Here is a 19,848-nt window from a genome sequence, read left to right as displayed (position 1 = left end):
GTGTGATGGTTGCATCTGGGGATAACTGGAGTCTGTTGTTAGGCCAATTCTATGTGGGTATTGTTTTAATGCAGAGTGGTGATCTTCATGTGTGTGCCAGTGCAAATCTCACTTGTCTTGGGAGTGATTTCTTTGTTTTTATGGACTACTGCTTCTCAAATAAGATTCACAAATAAGAACTGGTTCACTTTCCATGCCCCTCAAGTCCCACCAAGTTTGAACCTGTGCTTAGCACTCTTCATTGTACCCCCCTAACCACCCCATACATGAACAGGTTTTAATGTATATAAACTGGGTGTTTGTCTTGACTTGCCCATCAATCTTATAAGGGGGAAAGAACTTATGGTTTCTATACACTGTGTCAATGCCACCTCATCCACATACACATTGAACAACCAGAGTGACATATATAACACTGAAACAGCCCCCCAAACTATTCTTTTTCTCCATTTCCAACCTTTATAAATGCCCTACAATTGTAAAAACTTTACTGGCTTCAGACTTCCCACTGTGTTTGTAATATGTTCCACAAATCTATCTGTACAAAAGATAAGAGTGAATGGAGAGTGGTTGAAAATGGATGAAGGAATGCTGCAGCCCACTCTGGTGGTTTTGTTTGTTACATAATTTTTGTGAGTGAATTGGGGTCACCATTTAATGAAATGTGGAAGGTAAACCAGCTGTGACTGGCTTGCCTTGCTGTGTCTCACTACATTGTCTTTGATATAAGCAATATGGTGGAGGACAGGTGTGACCCTTCATCCACAAGGTACTAGGAAAGGAAGGCAATAAATGCATTTTGCATTGATATGGGATGATCCTTAAGGGTGCAAACATGTTAAAAGATTTATATGACAGACCAAGAGCAGTTTAACCTTTAATTTATTTTATTTTCTAAGATCTGAAGAAAGGAATCCAAGATCTGCGATACAATCGTGAGCGAGCCTTATTCATGATGCAGGAGTGTATGACACATGGTCCAGTTCAGCAGGTCCTTTCTGACTTCCTGAACCCCCTGGATCCGATGTATCGCATCAAACGTGTTAGGTAAGCATGTGTGATAGATATATTAGTGACAGAAAAAAATGGTTAAGGAAATGTAATACAATAGAATTATATATATATATGGATATGTATTGAATTTATGTATTTGATTTCATTATTTACTTATTTTTGTTATGATTATTTTATTTTTATTTATTTTATTTATTTATTTTATTTTATTTTTTTTTTTCCAGACATGAAAAGTGTAAGATAAAAGACAGTAAGATGGTACCACTATGGCTTGTGTTTGAAAACAAAGATGCAGCAAATGCTGATATCTATCTCATCTTCAAAAGTGGCGATGATCTTCGACAAGATATGCTAACCCTACAAATGATCAGGATCATGGATAAACTATGGAAAGATCATGGCCTAGACTTAAGGTGAGGATAAATTTAGTATGTAGATCAGTCAACTAGTTGCCTTATTTACTCATGTAGACCAGTTTTGTAAAGCTATATCTGTGCTAGTCAATTCATTCAAAGGATTACAAAGGCGGAGCATGCCGACAGGAGACCTTTTGATCCATATCTAGGTCGGATGCAAAAAAAAAAAATCATAATAATAAAATAACAAACAAGAAATATAATAATGCAAATAACAAATAAAAAAAAATAAACAAATGCATAGGTATAGTTAAAATAACAAACAATAAACCGACATATAACCAATAATAATTGAAAATCAGACAGACAAACGAGAACAAAACAAATACAAATAATATAAGAGAAATTATAATCATTACAGCATCTTACTTAGGTATTTATCTAAATGATTCTTAAAGCTTCGAACTGAACCACATTGCACTACCTGTGCAGGAAATTTATTCCATTCATTAACTACACGGTTGGCAAAGTTGTTTCTAGCTACTTCAAAATTTAATCTATTTCCGGACAGTTTGATACCATTGTTTCTTGTCTGATTCTCATTCAATGTGAAAATTTTGTCACTTTTGATGTTGTCAATTCCCTTTAAAAACTTAAAGACCTGTATCAAGTCACCTCCGAGTCTACATTTTTTTAGGGAAAACAGATTCATGTGCTTTAGTCGATTTTCGTATGATTTATTTTTGATATTTGGAATCAGTTTTGTGGCTCGCCGTTGTACTTTTTCCAGTCTGTCAATGTCTTTAAATGAGATTCGGTGACCATACGGAAACAGCATATTCCAAATGTGGACGAACTAACGATTTATATAGCTTGTTAATGAGTGATGGACTTTTGAAATCAAAAGATCGCGCAATCAGTCCCAGAATCTTATTTGCTTTCTCAGAGGCTGAAATACATTGCTTGGATGATTTGAGGTCGTTACTGATAATTACGCCAAGATCTTTTTCACTATCCACTTTTGTTAACGAATTTCCAAATAACTTGTAATCGTACTTACTGTTATTTTTACCTATGTGCATTACCTTGCATTTACTTGTGTTAAATTTCATTAGCCACTTTTCAGACCATTGCTGTAATTGATCTAAATCTTCTTGAATATCTAATTGGTTTGAGTGATCATTTGCCACTCCGCACAGTTTTGTATCATCAGCAAATTTGGAAACAGTAGATTTTAGTCCATGGTCTATATCATTTATATATACTATGAATAGAAGTGGCCCAAGAACGGAACCCTGAGGAACTCCACTTGCAACACTTTTCCATCCAGAAGTTTTTCCATTTAAAACAACTCTCTGTTTTCGACCATTCAACCAATTACTAGTCCAACCTAATAGGCTACCACTTATTCCATGCAAAGCTAGTTTAGTAAGTAGTCTTTCGTGTGGGACGGTATCAAAAGCTTTTGCAAAGTCTAGATATATTAAATCTATATTGTTTCTTTTGTCATAATTCAAGACCTGCAGGCTCCAAATAACCAGGTATGGCCACTGGCTCAGCTCATAAGACACTCAGAGAAAATGGAAAAGGAAATTTTGTGTTCTTATCCAGGTAGGGTGAGAATAGGGTAATGTAGAACGTAGTAGTCACTGTTATCTGTATGGTAGCACCTGGAATAGCATTCTTCTCTCTTCCTCATTTCTCTCACTACCAGGGCCGTGCACACTTACACGCCCATATCACCCAACTTATTCTCATTTTTACCCACATTAGAGGAGTTTGGGAGTGGGGTTGGTGAGAGTATTGGGTAGTTTGAACACATGGAGGGGGGTGAGTGGGGAGGGATTGGTAAAAGAGGTGTGGAAGGCAGAGGTGGAGTGAATGAGCATTGGGTGGCAACCAGGGATGGGATGGGTTGATGGGGTGGGGGGAGCATTTGGAGGGAGGGAAGTGTCTGTTGGGGGGAAGGGGGTTGTGGGTTGTGTATGGATGATGCTGTGATGCATGAAAGGGAGTGGGTGGGGGATTGGGGGGGTGAGGGAGTATGGCTTTACCTAGTTGTATTTTACAGGACGAGAACTATGCTCATAGTGACCCACTTTTGTATCTCTCCACATCCAATTTGTTCTTAAATTTTTGTACAGTTTTGGCACTCACCATTTCCCTGTTAAGTTTGTTCCAGACATCAATCACTCTGTGTGGGAAACTATTCTTCTTTTCAAATCTCTTCTGTAACTGTCCTTCTTTAGCTTCTTCTCGTGTCATCTTATTTCTCTTCTGTCCCATTTTAATATAAATCATCTCTATCAAGAACTTCCATCCCTTTCATAATTCTGTAAATAGTCATCAAATCGCCTCTTTCCCTTCTCTGTTCTAGTGTTGATAGATGTACATACATACATATACCAAAGGATTTTTCGAGTAGCCACAAAGAAAAAGGCATAGAAACCATTCCCACCCATTCCATTTCCTATATATTCCACTTCCCTCCACCCTCCTCCCTCCCTCTTATCTTGGCACCTCCTGGATGACGGATCATCCCTGCATCCTGTCCACAGAAGCAGTGTCGCAAGACACAGCGCATCCACAGCAAGGCCGCTTCATAAATTCGACGACCCCCCCCCTCTCCGTCCCCTCATGCAGAGAAGGAGAAGACGGGGAGAAATCCCTTCGGGCTGTGTCAATTTTCTTCTCACAAAGTGGCATTTACCTATATGGACGAAGAAATAATAAGGAAAATACTTACTACACTAATAAGACCAAAACTCGAGTACGCAGCATCACTTTGGACATCCAGTACCAAAAAGAATATTAAGAAACTAGAAAGATTACAAAGAGCGACAACAAAACTAGCACCGACACTCGCCGAACTAACATATGAGCAAAGACTATACATATTGAACCTACCAACTCTGGAACAAAGAAGAGAAAGAGGAGATTTGCTAACTATCTACAGAATAATGAAAGGAATGGAAGTTTTAGACAGGAACGACCTATTAATGTGGGACAACGGTAAAACAAGAGGACACGGAAAAAAATTGAAAAAGGATAGTTATAGAAAAAACTTGAAAAGGAACAGTTTCCCACACAGAGCGATAAATACATGGAACAAATTAGACAACAAAACAATATGTGCTAACACTATACAAGTTTTTAAGATTTAACTTGATGCAGAGAGATACAAAGACAGGTCACCACGAGCATAGCTCCCCTCCCGTATATTACAACTAGGTAAATACATACCTCCCCATCCCCCACCCACTCCCCCTCATGCATCATATCATCATCTATACACAATTTATAATTTATCCAATCTTTGTATGTCAAATTTGAGAGTGTGGGTGCCATTTTTGTTGCAGCTCTTTGAATTCTTTCTGATTTCTTTATTTTTATTTATTTATTTTTTATTAATTTATCTATTTATTTTATTATTTTTATTTATTTATTTTATTTATTTATTTATATATATATATATTTTTTCTACTAGGTGCCCATAGTGTTGCAGCATACTCCAGTTTAAGCATATCAAGTTCATTCAATTCTCTAATTGTTTGATCATTACTCTTATGCAAAGTAATCATTTCTCTAAGTAAAGCTCGGTAATCCAATTTCAAATTGATAATCTCTTCCATTAAGTCATTTACATCATGATTTCTTAGTGCATTGCATTGCTTCTCTATCTATATCCATGCCTTTACCTATTTCTCCTAAGTTTCTTTGAAAACCTGAAAAACTGTTATTCTCCCACCTTTGATTTGTTCTCGGTGTATCACTTAAACATGTCCTCTTTGGTATCACTCCTCTTGGTGATTCGACTCTACTTACATCCAGCCCTCTCTTTGTTGGTTCATTTAATCTTTTTTCTTCTTTTTCTTTCTCCATTGTGCCAAAACTATACTTTCCTAAGAACTGGATTTAACCTTTGCCGGTCACTCGAGAACATAGTCTATACATTCCGAAAAATAAACACTAGGCATTTCCTTGGTTTCAGCAACAGAACTGCTAGGTCGGAGCTCAATCGCTAGACTTCCTTTCGCTTCAATGTCTTGTTTATGTGTCAATGTCTTGTTTATGTGTTGAAGCAGCCCAAAAGGATTTCTCCTCTTCTTCTGTTTTTCTGTATGGGGGTGACAGGGGGGGGATCACCAATTGAATGAAGCAGCCTTGCTATGGATGTGCTGCGTCTTGCTGCATTGCTTCTGACATGGGATGCAACATTCCCTCTGAGCTGTGCGCAGGTGCGTGTGCACACGTTTTACAACTAGCACACATAAAGAAAAAAATGTGTGCACACAAGGTTTTCAGATTTTATTAAAATCCATTCAATAAAGAAGTTCCACCCAAACACCAACTTACAAATTCTCCAAAAATATGGTAACTTGCCAAATGTCAAACCAACAATTGCTTTTCTCTCTCTCTCTCTCTCTCTCTCTCTATCTATCTCTCTTTCTCTCACTTCTAACTTTAGTGCTTCCTTTGCAAATGAAATGGGAAAGTGCACACATACTTTTCAGAGAAAGCAAAGATTGTACACAAGCAAATTTCTGAGCACACTCACAGCAAAAAATTAGAGGGAACATTGTTGGGGTGGTGGGTGGGATGCAGGGATGACTCATCATCCAGGAGGAGCCAAGGTAGGAGGTGGGGAGGAGGGTGAATGGGAGTGGAGTAGTTGGGGATGGAATAAGTGGGAGTGGATTTTATGCCATGTTCTTGGTTACCCCTATTGTAAGGAGGAAAAAGCCATTGGTATATGTATGTACCTACATTGTTCATGATGACCCTGCTATTCAGCTATGCACATCTCAGTGTTCAACAATAGACCTACTCATCTCCTCCCTTGCCCTTTCTCTACTTTTGACAGCCTACCAATCAATGAATCAATCCTTTGCCCCAGGTGGATAAGATGATTATGGAACAATATAGGATGAGATAGGTGCATAAAACTAATGCAGTCAATACCCCATATGGGAGTGTGGAAGGTAGGCCACAACAAAATAACAACTCAAGTATTATGCTTTACAGAAATATACAGCAACATCCCTCCAGTATCCTAGACCACATTCATACATACATACATATACCAAGGCTTTTTCCCCCTTCCAAGGGAGGTAGCCACAAAGGGAAAGGCATAAAAACACTCCCACCCATTTCATCCCCAAATACACTCCACACCCCTCCCACCCTTCCTCTCATCTGAGCACCTCCTGGATGACGGGTCATCCCTGAACCCTGCCCACCGCCCTGGGCCAGAAGCAGTGTCGCAAGACACAGTACATCCACAGCAAGGCCGCTTCATTTAATCGGCGACCCCCCCTCTCCGTCCCCCTTTGCATATAAGGAGAGGACGGGGAGAAATCCCTTCGGGCTGCGTCAAAATTTACTCACACATACTACCCCACCCCCCACCCCCCCGCCCATTCCTCCTCATGCAGTCACAACATCATCCACTCACCTCTGTCTTCCGTCCTCTCCCTTCCTTCCTCAACAGACATTCCCCTCTTCCCCAAAGCCCCCTTCACCCCATCCATCCACCTCATCCTAGGACGTCCCCTCATGTTCACTCCCTCCACATCTGCCTTCCATACCTCCCTTACTAGTCTTTCTTCACTCATTCTTTCCATGTGTCCAAACCATCCTAATATTCTTTCATCAACCCTCTCTCCCAAATCCTTTTTCACCCCTGTTCTCCTCCTCACCTCCTCATTTCTCACTCTATCTAGCCTAGTAACCCCACCATACTTCTCAGACTCCTCATCTCAAACACATTCATACTAAAAAAAAAACATACACACCTAGGTCACAAAGCAAGCACTCCGAGACCAACTCCAAACCCAGTATTCCACACCTCCCCCCTCCCTGCATTATCCTTATTGAGAAATCAGTACCTCAACAACCAAGAATCATACAAGCATGACTAATCAGGTCACCATTTTGTGCTAATACAGTACCAACACAGAATCAGCTAGACATCAAATTCAGATTGCTCCAGATGCAGTCACCACATAGAAAACGGTGAACATCTCATTCTTGGTCTTCCCCTTGAGTTCACTCCATCCATTTCTGCCTTCCACACTGTTTTCTAGTTTTTCTTCACTCATTATGTCCATATACCCAACCACTCTAATATTCTTAAAAATTTATCTTTATTTTCAGGATGAATCCATATGGCTGTATGTCCACTGATGATCGAGAAGGGCTTATTCAAGTAGTCTTGAATGCAGAAACCATTGCTAATATCCAGAGGGAAAAGGGCATTTTCTCAGCCACATGTGCCTTCCGTAAAGGATCACTTTTAGGTGACAATATTTTTTATTCTTTTTTGAAAAAGTGGATAGATAATTGTAAGTGATACTGCTATTATACACAAACTAAGTAGATACTGGTAGTCATAACTCCATTTTCTTCAACAGATTGGCTTCGGGATCATAATAATGGGGATGTGGCATTGAATAAAGCAATTCATGAATTCACCCTTTCCTGTGCTGGTTATTGTGTGGCCACATATGTATTGGGCATTGCTGATCGTCATTCAGACAACATAATGATAATGAAAACTGGACAGCTCTTCCATATTGATTTTGGCCACATCCTTGGTCATTTTAAGGAAAAGTTTGGAATCAAGAGAGAGAGACAGCCTTTTGTTCTTACTCATGACTTCATTCACATCATTACCAAAGGGCGTCAGACACGATCTGAAGAATTTATTCGCTTCAAAGACTACTGTGAAAGGGTAGGTAGTTAGTACCAATTCAGATTGAATTAAGTGTCAATGTTTTATTTCTCATGTGTATATTTGGATGCTCATTGGGCAAACAGATTAGTGTCACTACTTGGATGTAACATCAGAGTGGAGGCTGTTCAAGGCTGCCTGGCTGAGCACATTCATACTAAGGGCATGGTACATTATTCCCTGATATAAAAACTGTTCCCTTGGGAGACACCATCTTAGCCCTTTTGAGAGGGGGAGTTCATGACGTTAAACTGAATCAAACAGAATGTATGTTTATATTCCCAGTGTATGTTTGATTCATGATGATGCCCCTGCATGAGTAACTTAGGACTTTCTCTCTTACAGGCTTTTCTCATACTACGGCACTATGGTTCCTTTATCATCTCATTGTTTGCCATGATGATATCAACAGGTTTGCCAGAGTTACAGAGTGAGCAAGATTTAGATTATCTGAGAGAAACCTTGGTAAGTGAGCTTTTCACTTTCAAATTTGAACATATAAATTTGTCATGGAGCAATACAAGAATTAGGAGGACAAAATACATATGATTAATATTTTCAGAAACTTGATCTGACAGAAGATGCAGCATTGGAACATTTTCGTTGCAAGTTTGCTGAAGCCTTGTCAAATTCCTGGAAGACATCCATCAATTGGGCCTTCCATGCCATGGCCAGGAGTACGAAGTGAACAGCACCAGATTTCTCTCATATCACACAGTGCCCAAACACATCAAGCCTATTCATTATGGATTAGAATTAATGGGAAAGTCATCTTGTTAAAACTACATTATATATTGTTAGATAAACTACATGTTATCATATGTCACCCTCATTGGATTTGACCACATACACATACAATAACTTTATGATGTACAGCCCCCCCATATAGCATTCAGCATGTTGATAGAACATCTCATTCTCAGCTACTTTCAGATATATATGTATTTACCTAATTGTAATATACAGGAAAGGGGCAATGCTCAATGGGTCCTGTTTCTTATTCTTTAATTATCATATTTGTGTGTTGTGTGTGTGTGTGTATGTATTATATATATATACACACATACATACACACACATACATGTATGTGTATATGTATTTCTTTTTTGTTGCTAAATTACATTATAATCCTATAAATTACATATCATTGGTGGTCCTTTAGGATATATTATGTGCAGCATGACATTATACTCCCATTGTAACATGTGTTAGATGTTGTCTTCACTGCAGCTATTGTTATATTTTCTTTATTTATATTTTCTTCTTTATTTGAAATATTGTCACTGTCATACTCTAATCTTGTTGAACATTCATGTCTCGTCTTCATCTACACATCAATACAGGACTTCCCATTTGAGCTTTAGTCATCTCCATATACTGTTGTCATTTGTACTTTAGCCATTGTCATTTGTCATTCATGTCGGATCTTAATTGCACACCAACCTGTTTGCATTTCACCCAGTGTCATTACCTCAACCACATGTAATAATTCCCATCATCATAGCTCTTTATACTAAACCTTTTCAACTGAATATGAGTTGTAGGCAGCTTACCCACTGCTTGAAGAGAAGCCTTCCTCCTCCCCTTTCCCCAAATTGGGGAAAGATATGATTTCCCCAAATAACTACCACCCAGTCACTCACAAATTGCCTTTGGAAACTCTTAAAAATTATCTGTTCAACTCTCCTGGCAGCTGCAACATAACTAACTCCCTGTCATCCCTTTAATCTGGCTTCCATGCTGATCTCAGCACCACAGACATCTTGATATGAACAGAAATTAATTTGCACTTCATTTGCCAACAATCCCCATGTTTTTGCTGTATTTTTCAACTTGGAAAATAGCTTATGACAGCCTATTGATTGTGAATCCATTGTAAGTTTTTTCATGTAGGCATCTGTGGAGCCCAGTCTGTCTCCTTATACTAATTCATATCCCACTGGACTTTACTAGTGGTTGTGGGGACATCCTTGTCACCTCCACACCCTACAGACTAACCCACACCTTACTCCATAATCCTATTATGGCCTTCAATATCAGCACAATATTATCCACAATGATAGAAGTGTTGCTGAATTGTCAGATGAAATACAATTATCTTTACAACCAGTGTAATCATATAACTCTTCAACTATTCCCCTCCATTCTTCAGCTTAGACACCCCCATATGTACTCCTTCATTATTAACTACACACCTTATAAAGAACTCCTTGTTGTAGTCATTATTCTCCATATTTGTGTAATTTTTCACTGTTTCAGACAGCCCTATTGGCTTCAAACATTGACCACCATACTCCAAACACTGGTCTCAGCATAAGCTTCATTTTGTATTCACTCATACTGCTGCCCTTATTCACTATTTTCTAAACATTAACCTGTAAAATTGCAGCTACTTCATGTTTGGATAATATATGCCAAAATTCAGATGATTATGATATACAACCATAAGCATTACTACTATCCAATGCATTTTCTGTAGAGTTTTTGCTTTCTACACCTGCAACAATGTTCATTATGTTAACGTAATCTTTGCATATTTGTTTAACGAGTACAGTCCATACACAAGTTATTGATTTTGGATTTTACAGTTTCACATATGACTATATTTTGGCCTTTAATTTTTATATATTTTATTTTACATACATTTGATTCATTTATGTATTTATTCTTTAGTGTCAGGGCCAGTTTTCTTTGACCATTTTAGTTAGGAAGATAGTCAAGCAGACTCAGCTTGTGAAAAAAAATATGAATAGAACAACTGAGTAATTGTTGCAGGAATTTGTCCTCCCAATCATGTATTTGATTGTGAGCCATATTTATCATAACCTTGCAATCTGCCAGCGTGCCAAAACATAAGTGCTTCATTCAGTGGTAATAGTAATTGTTATCTTGAGTTTCACTGGCTAAAAACCTGTAGCCGTGCAGTGCCTGGCATCTGCCCTCAGGCCCTCTCATAGATCTCTTCAGGAGGAAATTTTATATGTATGTCTGAGTTGTATTATTGTGGGAATGCTGTGTTACCCATTTATAGCAGGAGGAAGAAGGGAGTAATCACCTATTGTCTACTCTCCATATTGAAATGGTGGAGGAGATCTTGGGCCTGTTGCATAGACCAGGCATCAGCCTATCATGGCTACACCTCCAAATGGAGGTGAGGACGTTGACAGGTAGATGGATGATAATGAGATGATTCTCACATCCATCTCTCAGGACCTCCACTTACAGGTACCCTAATTGGTCCCACATCATTCAGTTAACACTGTCAGTCCCCTCTGCAGTCCATCAGTTGGCTTACAGATTAGATTAAAGAGTGTTTAGTGCTCCAAGTGCAATTTAGGTGTAGCTTATGAACAGTGTATACTTATGCTTTATTTTATTTTGGAAGCATTATAGACAGTTTTACTGATTTAGAAGAAAGATCAAGTTTCATGTATAAATTGTACAGAAATTGCTATATCATATGTCTTAAAAGAAAATGTTTTACTTGTGATTATGGTCTTCGATTTGTACTATTCAATCAATCATTTAGTGAAATTGATTAAATGCTAAAGATAAAGACTCAAGTGTTCCGGTGATAGATGTAAATTGATGTTGAAAGCTATTGGTTTGAAGGATTTACATTAAATTACCAGTACATTTGGACAGTGAATCACATTGTGCCTACGAAAAATCTGATCTCAGTGTATGCTAATTTGATTTGATACAAAATGTTATCAAGATGTAGAACAGTAGACCTATAATATTTTCTTTTAGGAATGAATAATTCATGCACAAGAAACAGTAAAAGGAACTTGTGTAGCCATATTGGATTTTGTTTGCTTCCAGATTTATTCCACAAAAGAGTGAACGTTGTAATTGAGTAACTTGTGGGAAAGGCATGTGATTCTATAGTGCTTAGCATTTGCACTCACATAAGTCACCATCTAGCAGCTCAGCAGGCTCATGTGAAGTCAGATGTTTTGCACTTCAAAAGAATTTGTGCATTTTTAACTGCTAGTTTTGCTCTTTGGTCACAGTGTGTCTGAATTTTACATGAACATGTCTAGTGACTTCATGTTCTATTGAGAAATGGGATGAATGTTAAGGATTTTGCTTTGCTTATGGATTGGGATAGTCATTTATTAGTACAAAAGCTGCCAAGTATTATACATAATTGTAGTAAAGTTTGAGGTTTTATAAACCCCAGCCCTTGTATTTTCTTCATATGGTAATATCAGTTTGACTACAATATATTGAAAATGGGGAGATACTGAAAATGCTCATTATTCATCAATGTTTCACTTCATATATTAGGTGTGTGTGTTTATGTGTATATGTCTGTATGTATGTTGTATCTATATTCATAGTATGTATTGTTTTTGTATATTTAATAAAGTTTGGAGAGCATTTATACAAATGATGGAAATATGTGATGCATGTTTACACAATAGGCTTTGTTCTATTTATTAAATCAATCAGTCATTCAATCAATCTTGCCTCGGTTCCCTCTTTTAGGAGGCAGGCTCAGCCCATAAATTACTCAGTGAAGAGATTTTGTGTTGCTCTTGGGAAAGAGTGAGTGTAAGACAATGTAGTATAAGGTGCTCTATGTTCTGTGTGGTTGCATATAAGGCAGTTGGTGTATGATGCCAGGCCTGTTTTTTGTTGTTACTGTTTTAGTGCAGGGTGGTGACCTGAACATAGACATGCCAGTGCAATTGGGGGTGATTTGTCTGTTGGGTTAAATGTTTTTGTATGGATGTATTATGGGGCACTGGTGATTTTGTAAAATATTGCTGAGGTTAGGTTATTGTAGATGTTTGAGTAAAATATTGCCGGGGGGGCTGTGTTTGCATGATGTGATGTAAGGTATGGGTTATGGGTAGGTTGAGGGGCTTTTATATGGATCTGTATGTATATAATTCTCATGTGCTGCTGTATTGGAAAGATTTTGGTTTGTGAGTGCAGATGTTCTTGTTGCTTAAGTGCAGTTATTTATTATACATTGTGATTTATTTTGCGTTCTTTGTAGGATGTCTGTTTTCTTAATGGTTGGATATCATGCCATGGATGCCTAGTTAAGTATAGTTCTTGCATGTTGTAAGTCATGTGTTTCTTTCTGCTGTCCATATCCTCTTCCAGGTGCTTTTCTAAGCACATTCATTTTATTTACTATTGCATGTGTGGGGTGAAGGTCGTGTATATCAAATGTGAGAACAAATATTGTAGGGGTTTTGTCCAGTGGAAGAGGACCATATAATTTGACCAATAGGTGCTTCTTAGATTCATGATAACCAGGGGAAAGGAACATAATGAGGATTTTAGAGAGGAGCTAGACATTCTGTTTTGTGTCAACTGTAGTCTCTAGCTTCTTCAAGCAAGTTCGAGTGTTTTAGGCAGCTATTTTGTTATTGCACTGCTGGGTTGTTATTAAGTCATCTACATATATGAGAGCATTATTTTTGTACTCCAGGTTTGGGGTCAGGATTTTGTGTGTGAACAGCTTAGTGTTGGTGATAGTGTTGCTTTTTGGTCCCTATTGGATGGTTGTTTTGAGCTACTCTGTACTCTCTGCCAGCTAGGAAGTTTGTCAACTATTTTTTTTTTCTTATCATTTTAAGGAGGAAAAAGCCCTTGGTATGTGTGTGTGTGTGTGTATATATATATATATATATATATATATATATATATGAGCTGTCAAGAGTTTTTATGAGAGTAGTAGAGCTTGTGTCAGGATTAGAAATGGAGAGAGTGAGTGGTTCGAGGTAAAGGTGGGACTTCATCAAGGATGCGTTATGTCACCCTGGCTGTTCAACTTTTACATGGATGGGGTAGTGCGAGAGGTAAATGCAAGGGTAGTGGGTCAGGGATTGGAGATGGTTAAAGAAAATGGAGAAAAGTGGGAGGTGAGGCAGCTGTTGTTTGCGGACGACACTGAACTTGTGGCAGGATCGGAAGAGGGATTGGGGTAGTTGGTGACAGAGTTTGGGAGAGTATGTGATAGAAGAAAGCTAAAGATAAATGTGGGTAAAAGTAAGGTGATGAGATGTACAAGGGGTGAAAGTGGCAGTAGACTGGAAGTGAGCATTAAGGGAGAGCGACTGAAGGAAGTGGATAGTTTTAGATACTTGGGTGCAAATGTGGCAGGAAAAGGAGTAAAGGTGGAGGTAGAATGTAGATTGAGAGAAGCGAGTAAATGCCTTGGTGGATTAAAGAGTGTAATGAGGAATAGACGTCTGGGAATGGATGCTAAGAGGAGACTTTATTAAGGAGTGATTGTGCCAACAGCACTGTATGGGGCAGAAACATGGAACAAGAGACAAAGAGAGAAGGAGTTTGAATGTGTTTGAGATGAGGTGTCTGAGAAGTATGATGGGGGTTACTAGGCTAGATAGAGTGAGAAATGAGGATGTGAGGAGGAGAACAGGGGTGGAAAGGGCGTTGGGAGATAGGGTTGATGAAAGAGTATTGGGATGGTTTGGACACATGGAAAGAATGAGTGAAGAAAGACTAGTAAAAGAGGTATGGAAGGCAGATGTGGAGGGAGTGAACATGAGGGGACATCCTAGGATGAGGTGGATGGATGAGGTGAAGGGGGCTTTGGGGAAGAGGGGAATGTCTGTTGAGGAAGGACGGGAGAGGACAGAAGACAGGGGTGAATGGAGAATGGTTGTATATGGATGATGTTGTGATGCATGAGGTGGAATGGGCGGGGGGATGGGGGGGTGAGGTAGTATATGTGAGCAAAATTTTACGCAGCCCGAAGAGATTTCTCCCCGTCTTCTCCTTTTATGCATGGGAGGACGGAGAGGGGGGGTCGCCGATTTAATGAAGCGGCCTTGCTGTGGATGTGCTGTGTCTTGTGACACTGCTTCTGACTCAGGGCAGTGGACAAGGTGCAGGGATGACCCGTCATCCAGGAGGTGCTAAGATAAGAGGGAGGGTGGAGGGGTGTGGAGTGTATTCAGGGATGGAATAGGTGGGAATGATTTTATGCCTTTTCCTTTTTGGCTACCTCCCTTGTAAGGGGGAAAAAGCCTTGGTATATGTATGTATATATATATATATATATATATATATATATATATGTATGTAAAAGAGGGAACCAAGGGGGGTGGGTGGGAGTGGGTGCATGACTGTGACTAGGCTACTTCCCTTATATGGGGGAAGAAGCTCTCGTAATATAGATATCTCTCATTTTCTTCTTCTTCATGTTCTTCCAGGATGTCTAGGGACTCTCAAAAGCCTAATATCTGTTGATACCTTAACTCCTCTGTCAGGTGACACTTGTTGAACCCTTCCAATACTTTTTGGGTGAGGTCTATGAGTAGTGTGCTGGTTGAGTGGACTTTAAATCCCAGGTTCTTTCTAGGATCAGTGTTTCTATCTGTTTATATGTAGTAAAGAAGAGGTCTGTAGGATGCAAGGTTCTCTGGTAGTTTGTTTAGTTTCAGGAAGGGAATTATGTGTGCTCTTTTCCAGCTTGTTAGTATACCATTGTGAGACAGAGAATGGTTGAAGGTATCTGCCAGGGCTTTATTATTACAGGACTTGTATGTTTTGGGTGAAAGTTTCATATTTTGTCTGGAGCTTCTACATGTTTTTTCAGTTTCTAGATAGCTTGTTCTGAGTTTTGTGGAGAAGGGTGGGGTAACTTATATTTAGCTTCACATTTCTTTCCTGGTGTCGTGGGTTTGGATGAGCTCAAGGAATGACTCTTCGTCCACAAATAGCTAAAATAAAAGAGAAACAAATGGGTGACAGATGGAAATGGAGTGGGTGGGTGTGGGTGCATGTCTTGGCTGGTTACTTCTCTTATAAGAGGCCTTTGGTATAAGTCATGGACTTGAAATTTGTTTAAGATAAATGTGTTTATGTTATAGGTATTTAGGTATGAATGCAAAGAAGCTGTATAGAGTGGTTGTACCCACAATACTGTATGGAACAGTGGCATGGCATATATAGTAAAGGAGGCAGAGAGAAAGTGTGAACATTTTTAAGGTGAACTGGTCAAGGAAAATGATTGGTGTTACAAGAATTAATAGGTTGAGAAATATGGATAAGATAGAGAATGGGAATGGAGCTGTTGTATAAGGTGGATCATAGAGTGCTGAGTTGATTTCGGCATACAGAAAGAATGAATGAAGAAAAATTAGTAAAGATAGTTTGGAAAGCAGAAGTAGATGGAGTGAACATGAGAAAACTAAGAATTTATTGGATGAATGGGGTGAAACGGACTTTACCCCAACCATCCACCTCATTCTTGGTTTTCCTCACAAAGTCACTCCATAATCTTTCACTTTTCACAGTCCCTTTGCTAGTTTTCCCCACATTGTTTCCATATGCTCAATCCACCAAAGCACTCTTTAATCTACCTTATCTGACATCTCTTTCCACTCCTACACTCTACCTCATCTCCATATTTCTCATTCTGTCCATCCTCATATCATATTTCTCAAATATGTTTATATTCTTTTCTGTCTCTAATTCTAAGTCTCCATTCCATTAAATGCCATGGACATAGTCACTCATTCATACAACCTTCTCTTTTGTGTTCATTTCCAGATATCTAATGCTCATAACACTTTATGTTCCCTAGATATTTGATTACCTCCTTTACTTTATAATTCACCCCATTCTTCACTCTTTCATTTATTGCCACATGTGACCTTCCAACCAGCCACTGTCATCATCCCTTGTACATGCATTTATACTCCTTGTGGGGAGTACACTAGAGTTTAGTATGTTTAGGTTGGGGAGTTGATCCAAGACTTTATTTCCTCTTTGGTCTGTTTTTTGTGTGTGGTGTATGTTCAGGTCTCCACCCAGTATGTGGTTTGTTAAATCATTGAATGAGTTGGGGTGTGTATCTTTAGGATAGTGGATGTGGTTGGTAATATGTAGATGTTTTTGGATATATATTATTTCCTTTATTTGTGTTTGAATGGTGAGTATTTCTACTATAGTGTCTGTGAGTGATTGATTCATTTGTCGTGTTTGAGAATGGTATACTTTTGTGTATCAATGTTGAGTCCACCTTTGTGATGTGTTTTGTCTTCTCTGATTATAGTGGAGACTGAAAACTGGTTATATTTATCTAAACAGCTAATTATATTGTTGGGATTTGAAAATTCTGTACTTGATTATCAAGCCCTGCAGTGTGGTGCAAGTGTAATTTTAGAATTGAGATGTTGGTAATTTTTAATAGTTTTGTCATTGTATCTCCCATCTAAATGCCTACACAGGCAAAGTCAGGGTTAACTTCTTTTTTTTTTTCTTAGACATTTTAATGTAAGTGTGGACAAATTATGATTTTGTATAATCATTCAGTGAATGGAAATATGTCAGGGTTACTTTCTGTAGATTTCTTGCTTATAGCCAATGACTTAATTACAGGCTGAATGCGCAATACATTCCATTTACATAATTGTCCTTTGCAACAAAATTTGATATAGTTGTGTAAATGATAGTTAAATCTATATTATTTATTCTTCAGTAAGTACAAACTTTGTTCTGATGAGAGATACATTGATATTTAATATTTGTTAAAGATTTGCCTCTGAGTGTAAAATTCTTGATAGCTCAACGTAGTTTTCATTTGTTAAATGTTGTCCATAAAATTTGTGGTGAAGCAGATACAAGTACTCCCTAATGTGTCCAAATCAGAGAGATTTTTCATAGTGACAAAGCCATAATGGAATTTGAATTCACAGTTTACCAAAGAAAAGACCATGGTAAGATTGACAAAATACCCTAAATACCAATGCAGTAAAGAAGACCCACATGCCCTTGTGAAAACCAGAGCAGTTACAGTGAGGGTACCATAGTTAAAATTGTGAAACTGTGGTATCCAAGTCAACAAAAATTGCATTGTCTGAATGGGAATTGTATTCAAGATAAAAGTGTTGTCATCAAGACAAAGATATTTAATGAAGACAAGGGTATCATTGCTTAGTCAGCAAAGCAAAGGTGGCACTTCATTATTTTTCCCTACTATTATCATCATCAATCACTGCTTTATTTGCTGTCCTCCCAGTCATATTTTGTACAAGTCTCCCCAAGTTATATGTACAGTTGTGTATAGAAAGCCTTTATCTAGGGATTATTGTAGAATGCCAAAAATAGATATATTGTGCTCTCATACCCCTTGTTGAACCAAATCAAGGTTGTTGAATTAAAAGTGCAGAAGAATGTGGTTTTATTTTAACTACATCCCTTTTGTTTTTTAATCACACCCATTATAAGGGGGAAAGGGGACTTTTGGTATATGTATGATGTATTTCAATGTATAGGTGGAGGGTGGATGCCTTGCCTGGCTGCCTCCATTATAAGGGGAGTCTTATTTTATTATCCAAACATACAATTTTGGATATATATTTTTTTCATATTTTCTCTCTGGTTATGAATCTACCATATGGATGGACCAAAGATATTCAAAGTAGGGGCACCATAGTTGAAACTGGTACCATTGTCAAAACAAAGCAATGTCTGAATAAGGATCAAGCAGTGGTAAATAAGTTAATCAAAAGGACTAGCCTCATTAACTGTTAATCCAGTAAGTAGCTCTTTTCAAATTATCCCACTAATTCTGCCATTAAATTAATGTCAACTTGATCCACCAGTTGTTCCTTCTTGTGAATCAAGGGCAGTTTACCATCTACAAGGAGTATGCACTATAGATAACAAAACCAATGAGGGGCTTCTCCACACAAGGTTAAGAGACGCCTGCACTAGTGTCACTTAACCCAAAGAACTCGCCAACAGACAGCTCGTGAAACTGCTCAATTAGCCTCCTGTCAGTAGGTAAGTGGATCCATCACAAGACGACTTAAGCTGGAGAAATTCTTCCTGCCATAATTCAATGCAGCCTTACAAACCTCCCCCATTTATGTGTAGTTGACAAGATATGTCTAAGAGTGGCTTGAAAAACAAAGGCTACCTTTCCCAGGTATTCTGTACTTCTCATGAATTCCATCTTGAGATCATGTGACTTTTCACCCCTCAAAGATGACAGCAGGATCTAAGATTTAACTCGGGAGCAGGACATCTAGAAAAGGAAGACAAACTACTGCCCCCCACCACTTCCAAGTGGTGCTTCTCTGGACCAACTCCCATCCATCAATGAGATGGCAAGAGTGAGGCAGTGATGAAAACTGACAGTATATTCAGTCACTATTAAGTGTCTCTCCCGTTATTAAATAATAATTTCATTGAGAACATGAGGGAAATGAAACATGGGCCTCTGGAAGTGTTTGCCTTCCTTTGCTTTCCCATAATTGCCTGTACAAAGTTCTTCATAACTATTTTTCTACTTAATCAAAAGTCATCTAGTGTTGTGTATAACTGATGGTGACAAGGTGATCTTTGGAACCCCTTAGCCATAAAGTACAGGCCTACTGGCAGTTCTGGAGATGAGAGCAAGAGCGTTAGCAATGTTACGGTCATAAATAAAGTCAACATTGGTAGTGATCATATAATGGTAGGTTGTACAGCTAAATTCAATTTCTGAGCCGAGAGAAATAAATTAGTTTTAAAAAGGAAATCAGCCTTGCAAAGATTAAGGATAATAATAAGAAATTTCAGTTAGAAATTAAAAATAGATTCAAAGCTCTAAAAACTAATGAGGACACCATCGAAGATATTAATTTGAATTTAGGGAATTGGCAGAGAAGTAGGCAGTACAAAAAGAATGGAGAAAAATACTCCAAAGCAACAAATGACCTAATCAAAAGAAGGACCATGCAGATTAAAAGGAGGAGAGACAAA

At 38.3% G+C, this 19,848-nt stretch overlaps 1 protein-coding gene across 1 annotated transcript in view; it reads left to right on the top strand.

The window, feature by feature from the left end:
• LOC143029825 (phosphatidylinositol 4,5-bisphosphate 3-kinase catalytic subunit delta isoform-like) overlaps positions 1 to 18,275 on the top strand; it is a 76,307-nt gene extending 58,032 nt beyond the window's left edge. Inside the window, exons 16-21 of the mRNA XM_076192885.1 lie at positions 900 to 1,047; positions 1,239 to 1,427; positions 7,527 to 7,669; positions 7,784 to 8,103; positions 8,449 to 8,568; positions 8,666 to 18,275. Of these exons, the coding sequence (XP_076049000.1) occupies positions 900 to 1,047; positions 1,239 to 1,427; positions 7,527 to 7,669; positions 7,784 to 8,103; positions 8,449 to 8,568; positions 8,666 to 8,791 (1,046 nt within the window). The 3' untranslated portion in view covers positions 8,792 to 18,275. The remainder of the gene's footprint in view (positions 1 to 899; positions 1,048 to 1,238; positions 1,428 to 7,526; positions 7,670 to 7,783; positions 8,104 to 8,448; positions 8,569 to 8,665) is intronic.
• Positions 18,276 to 19,848: the final 1,573 nt, after the last annotated feature.

The sequence above is a fragment of the Oratosquilla oratoria genome, chromosome 11 (assembly GCF_046742065.1).
Source record: "Oratosquilla oratoria isolate Oo_2021 chromosome 11, ASM4674206v1, whole genome shotgun sequence".
In the NCBI taxonomy this organism is placed as follows: Eukaryota; Metazoa; Arthropoda; class Malacostraca; order Stomatopoda; family Squillidae; genus Oratosquilla; species Oratosquilla oratoria.
This window is presented reverse-complemented; position numbering and strand designations above follow the sequence as displayed.